The sequence below is a fragment of the Sphaeramia orbicularis genome, chromosome 12, assembly GCF_902148855.1.
Source record: "Sphaeramia orbicularis chromosome 12, fSphaOr1.1, whole genome shotgun sequence".
NCBI lineage: Eukaryota > Metazoa > Chordata > Actinopteri > Kurtiformes > Apogonidae > Sphaeramia > Sphaeramia orbicularis.
In genome coordinates, this window is record NC_043968.1 from 35,231,064 (window position 1) to 35,237,217 (window position 6,154).

At 38.7% G+C, this 6,154-nt stretch overlaps 1 protein-coding gene across 1 annotated transcript; it reads right to left on the bottom strand.

The window, feature by feature from the left end:
- Window positions 1–404: 404 nt before the first annotated feature.
- Window positions 405–5,757, bottom strand: LOC115430830 (arg8-vasotocin receptor-like). The gene is made up of 2 exons (XM_030151085.1): window positions 4,626–5,757; window positions 405–1,415 (listed from the first exon to the last, which is right to left on the bottom strand). The coding sequence occupies exons 1-2, from the start codon at window positions 5,593–5,595 to the stop codon at window positions 1,132–1,134; spliced, it is 1,254 nt and encodes a 417-aa protein (XP_030006945.1). The 5' UTR covers window positions 5,596–5,757; the 3' UTR covers window positions 405–1,131.
- Window positions 5,758–6,154: the final 397 nt, after the last annotated feature.

The following is a 6,154-nucleotide window of genomic DNA, read 5'->3' on the forward strand; positions in this document are numbered from 1 at the left end:
CAGTTATGTGTATTTATTATATTACAGAAATAGCCCATGTTTTGGTCATATTCCAATCAGATCTGTAAAAAATTCAAATTCCAACTTGATATCATTGATACTGATTTATTGTATCAATTCACTTCCTATCTCTTATAATGGGAACATTTTTCAAAGTCACACCAAATCCAGAATCAGATCCGGATCGAAATAATTTCAATACCTTGTGTTGACATCATCATAAAGAAGCTGTATACCAAGTTTGAAGTCAATCAGAGCTGAAGTTTCGGAGAAGAAGACGATTGAAATTTTTTCCCCATAAGAGCCCATGTTAAATTTTCTGTAAGTTCCCGGATCCAGAAGAAGATCCTGATCAGCATGTGACCATCGACCCACTTCCTATCTCTTTAATGGGGAAATTTTTCAAAGTGGCACCAAATCCAGAATCAGATTCGGATCCAAATAATTTCACTAAATTTTGTTGACATCATCATAAAGAAGCTGTATACCAAGTTTGAAGTCGGTTTGAAGTTTGAAGTTTGTAGGTTCGGAGAAGAAGACGATTGAAAGTTTTGTAACGGATGACAGACGACGACGACAGACGCCACATGACGACAATAGCTTACAGCCTATCAGCCGGTAAGCTAAAAATCTAAAATATGCAACCAGGAAAAATGTTTTGCATAATTCAATCCATGTTATATTTAACACAACATCACATTTGGTGCAAAGAAAATAGAGTTTTTTCAGTTCAAGTTTGGAGATCTGTTGTTAATTGAGAATCACTCTGTAATTTTGTGGACGTGACAGTAAAATGAGATCAGATGTTTATATTTTTACATTTTTCATATGTTTTTCACTTATTTACAACAAAAGAGCGTTTCATTTAAAGCCAAAGTTACAGTGAATGTGTTTTGACTCTGACAAAGCGAATGGAAAAGAGTAACTAAAACTTTTTAGCAGCCATGTGAACCTAAACAAACCAACACCACATTTGCCATGGAGTAAACTTTTCCACTCTGCTCCAGACCAAAGACAACAAAACATAGGTGTGACTCCACCCTCCATGATGAGATCATGTCGCTGCTGTAAACCAGCAGATGAAGGTGAGTCCATGTTTTCTGTGTAGCACCAGGTACAAACAAATAGTCATCAGGATACAGATGGGATGGGTGGGGCAGTTCTGGGGGTGGGGTTGAGGTCTCTGAACGGCTCTGACAGTCTCGGACCCTGGAGACGGGACAGCAGCGTCGTCCGGCGGATGCTGCTGTCTGAATCCAGATGAGTAAACTTGTTTTTCAGCCGGCTGCAACATGGCAGAATGCTGGCAAAGTCTGAGAGGAGGTGACCGCTGAAGATCATATAGATCCAGGGGTTACAGCAGCTGTTGAGGCTGGCCAACAGGGCGGAGAGTGTCACAGCGGTGTTCTCTGAATCTACAGGAAAATACACAGATGTAGATTTATGAAGCACACTCTGAGAAGCCTGTAACTAATTCCAGGTGTTTACTCTTTAACTACACGTAGCCATACAGTCGGCCTGAGCTACATGTAAAATGTTACCCTCACATCCAGAGTATGAGTTATTACTGAGTTATTATTTTCTACAGGCGCGGAAAAAATTATTAGACCATCAAAAGTCATCAAAAACATGGTTATGCAATCAAGTACTAACTCCTGTGTGTATCATGTGACTAAAACAGACAGAAAAGAAAACATGGAATGTCTAAAAGCACTGTTTTTGGCAGTACAATGGCATAGCTATAGATGTAAGAACTGAAGTGATTTTGGTTATTATCAAGAAAACATGGAAAATGGTTAAATATCAGCTCTGAAATTAAACCCTTATGAGCTATTTTTGTTGTTATCATTGTATTTGTCCAAACAAATGTACCTTTAGTTGTACAAGGCATTAAAATGACAAAGAAACTGAAGAATACAAGGGGTGGTCTAAGGTACAGTCAGTCATGTTTTTGGTGGTTTTGCCCAGAATTTGCCCTAAAGCTTTACTGCAAAATATATTGTTCATTAAATGTAAAATATGTACATGTTTATGAGAAAAAAAACTTTGTATATAATGAATAATGTGTAATATTAATCATTCTAACATCTTACTACACATGTGTCAGGGTGTGTTTACACTACTCTCTGAATGCTTTTTCATTTTTTCCTCTAGTTTTGCTGTATTTTGCACGTTTTTGGGTGTGAACCTTTGGCCAGCAAGTGTTTATCTCCAGCCAATAACAGAGCTGCTCTCTGAATATGGGCGTGGCCAAAAAACTGTAGTGACTCCAGTTACATGGTCGTCTCCACCTTTCTGCTTTTATAACTTACTGCAGGTTTAAGAAGAAAACAGAAGAAAACAGAAAACACACACACATAGCTTCTAAGCCAAACAGTGTGTGCCTTTGATAGATTCATTCAAAAGCTCCAGGCAAGGTCACAGAAAGTTGTGGGCACATTTACAACATAACTGCTGTGAAATAATCTAAAAAATACTCACTTATGCTATGTGCTCTGTTTTTACAGTCTACCTCATTTGTTGAGCTGAGAGGAATTTTTTACTTGAAAATTCCCGAAATATATATATATATATATATATATATATATATATATATATATATATATATATATATATATATATATGTACACACACACACACATATATATATACATAATTGATTCTTATTATATATATATATACATATACATATATATACATATATATATATATATATATATATATATATATACATATATATATATATATATATATATATATATATATATATATATATATATATATATATATACACACACACACATATATATATATAAATGTGTGTATATATATATGTACACACACACACACATATATATATATATATATATATACATTGATTCTTATTATATATATATATATATATATATATATATATATATATATATATATATATATATATATATATATATATATATATATAATTTATTCTTATTATATACTGTATAAATGTGATTCTTGTACTTACATTATATCAATAATGTTCCAATTAAGAAAAATGTATGATTTTATTTATTTCATTTGGTTAGTCATCACTGGTGTCATATCCATTTCATGCTTTTTTCCTTTTTTTTTTTTTTTTTATACATGAGGATGTTTCATAGAAAAAACTAATTTAATGTGACAGCATAGTTGAAAAAACTATGTGAATCGAACTTAGAGTATATTAATCTAATCTTTAAACTCCACAGATAAATACTCATTGATAAAGCTGAAAATCATCACTCCCATGATCCATAGCTTCACAATGTATGTTCTCAACATCAGATCCTACTACAAAATTATATACTTTGTGTTTAAAATGGAGGAACTCTACAACTTTATATGACACACACATTTACACATTGACCTGAAGCGTGAGTGAAATCTAAGATGCTGTCAAAATGTGTCTCCTGATTGGACCAAACTCTATAAAAATAGATGTAGTGGGCACTTCAGAGGTCTGAAACCAGAATTCAGCCAAACTACTTTATGTTTAAACTTTACCTTTTCAAGACTTTAGATTAAATAACACAGCTCTGCCTTTGCTTCACCAATGTCTGCCATTTTTCATATCATCTTTAGTTTTAAGTCAGAAGAGAGTTTTTTGAATAGCACTTTCAGTTTTTGGATTTATCTGTGGGTGCTCATATATAAAACTACACGTACTCCTGAATATTTTTGTGCCAAGACAGACAAAAACTCAGTGTTCCCCTAAAAGTGAAGTACATTCTTATTAGGTGCAAAAGCCTCTGAAGGAAGCTCTGGGAACGTCATGAGTCAGTAAAACTCTACTTTGATGCTGTAATGAAATTCTTCAGGTGGGTGAGCAGCTGCTTCAGCCTGACTGACATTTTTTTTTACAGACTTTTAAGCTGCAAAGAAAAAAAGTTTTATCCTAATTACATAATCACACTCCACTGACTGTTAGTGACTGTATTTAAAGAAATCAAATCACATCAAATCATCACAAATCTGGTCTTTTCATTTTCATTTGTTTACTTTAAATATGACCAAAATGCCACAAAGGCACATTTACAAATCGTTTCATTTATGTCCTAATTTCATTATGTTTATATTTGAGGCCTTTTTACAAATCAAAATAATTTTTTCCAGGAAAAATGTTTACTCCTGCGTTGAGAGAAGCCACATTAATGTCATCAACCCAGTTGTATAATTTTATTACTTAAACAAAAGAAACCGATTGCACATCAATTTAATTATTTTTATTAGGACAGTAATTAATTTGTAACTAAAATGATCTAAATTGATTCTAAATAAATAAATAGCTGTGTAACTGACTATATCGGCTTAAATAAACTCCTGACCAGTCCAGGGGGTTCGGGTTTGGTGGGGTATTGCAGAAAATGATAACTTGCCAAGAGGGCCTTAATCCAATCATTTATCGTGATCTTTTAAAGATTATTTCTAAATCCTTTTGCCTTTGATAGAAAGCCCTCAGTTAAACAGATGAACTGGCTAAGAATCGAACCGCAGCCGGTCCGGGGATTTGCGCCCATGAATGCGCACTCACTAATCTGAGTATTGTATCTCCTCACTGACATGCTTTTAATAATTGAACAGAGCTGACAGATCATGTGACTCACCGTCCCAGGAGAAGGTCTTGTCCCACACTGACCACATCTGCACGGTGAAGAAAGGCGTCCAGCACACTACGAACGCCACAACGATCACGAAAGTCATCTTCACCGTGCGTAATTTGGCACGGGAGATGGTGGTTACGCTGCTGACCGAGTTCCTGCCCAGGATCCCGGTCTGGGCAGCCTCTGCCGCTGCGCTGCCGCTCTTCCTCCGGGTTTTATACTTGAGGTTCCTCCAGATGGTGTGGCAGATGAAACCGTAGCAGAACACAAGTACGACCACTGGCACGAGAAAGATCCCGGCCGTGATCCAGGTGATGTACGCGCGTACGCCCCACGGTTCGATGAAGTGTCCCCAGCAGTCGTAGACGGCCGAGCCGGGGCGCACCTCACTGAGGGAGAAGATGAAGTACTGGGGGGTGCTGAGGACCAGGCTGCACGCCCAGGTAGCCCCGATCATGATGTAGGCGCGCTGTGTGGGCTGTTGGATAGTCTGCAGCGGGTGGCAAATGGCGATGTAGCGGTCCAGAGTCATCATCACCATCATGTAGGTGGAGGCGAACATGCCCAGCACCTGCAGGTGCTTCACTATGCGGCACAGAAAGTCCGGCCCGTAGAAGCGAAAGGTGATCTCCCAGCAGAGTTGAGGCAGCACCTGAAAGAAGGCGACCACCAGGTCCGCCAGGCTCAGGTGCTTCATGAACAGGTGCATTCGCGACAGTTTCCTCCTGGTCTTGCTCATGGCCAGCAGCACACTCAAGTTCCCCACCACGGCCGCAAGAAAAGCCAGGCTCAGTACCGTGATTTCGATCTTTGCCACCTCCTCATTCCGTCCAAACGGGTCACTGTCGTTTCTTTTCGCGCTGATGTCCCCATCATTCGCGGCGGTGCCTGTCTCCAGCTGCTGGCTCAGGTTAAAGCCCTCCGAACTGTTTCTGCCCGTGATGTTGAAGAAGTGCTCCGAGGCGAAAGGCATGGTTGCCGGTTCTCCCCGGGGCGTACAGAGGTGGTTCCTGCCTGTGCGTAAACCTCACCACTGCGCACTGTGGCTGTGAAATCACCCTGGTGTTACTCCAACGTGCGCATGGAGACTGAACCAAAACCCAAAACTGACGAGTCCATCCGTGACGCACAACAACTCCTGTTGGAAGCCGAAGCCCTCTGCTGCAAACCCCCTTTTAAAGACTATTTCAGAGACCAGCCCCCTTGTGCCAACACTGACTACACACATAAACAAGACCCTACCCAGCACAGACACTTCCTCTCTCCTCCCACCCACAAAAACCTTGAAAACATAAGATAAAGTGGTGCATGTAGAGAGTGATCTCCGCTGTTTGTGAACAGAAAAAAAAGCACCTTCAAAAAAGCTGTTAAAGGTGAGGAACAATTGTGAGAATTCTGCTGGAATGGTGTCAAAGACTAACAATCTTCAACAAAGAAGGATTCATTTCAAAGTATTCTTCCTGTTCTTTTCAGCCATGTCTGCAGCATTTTATGGCACTTCTTTTCTTATGGTACTTCATTCTGTTATGGAG

Coding starts and splice junctions, on each gene's coding strand:
- LOC115430830 (XM_030151085.1), bottom strand. CDS start 5,595: ATGCCTTTCGCCTCGGAGCACTTCTTCAACATCACGGGCAGAAACAGT. Junction 1,416..4,625: donor CAAGACCTTCTCCTGGGACG/GTGAGTCACATG, acceptor ATTTTCCTGTAG/ATTCAGAGAACACCGCTGTG.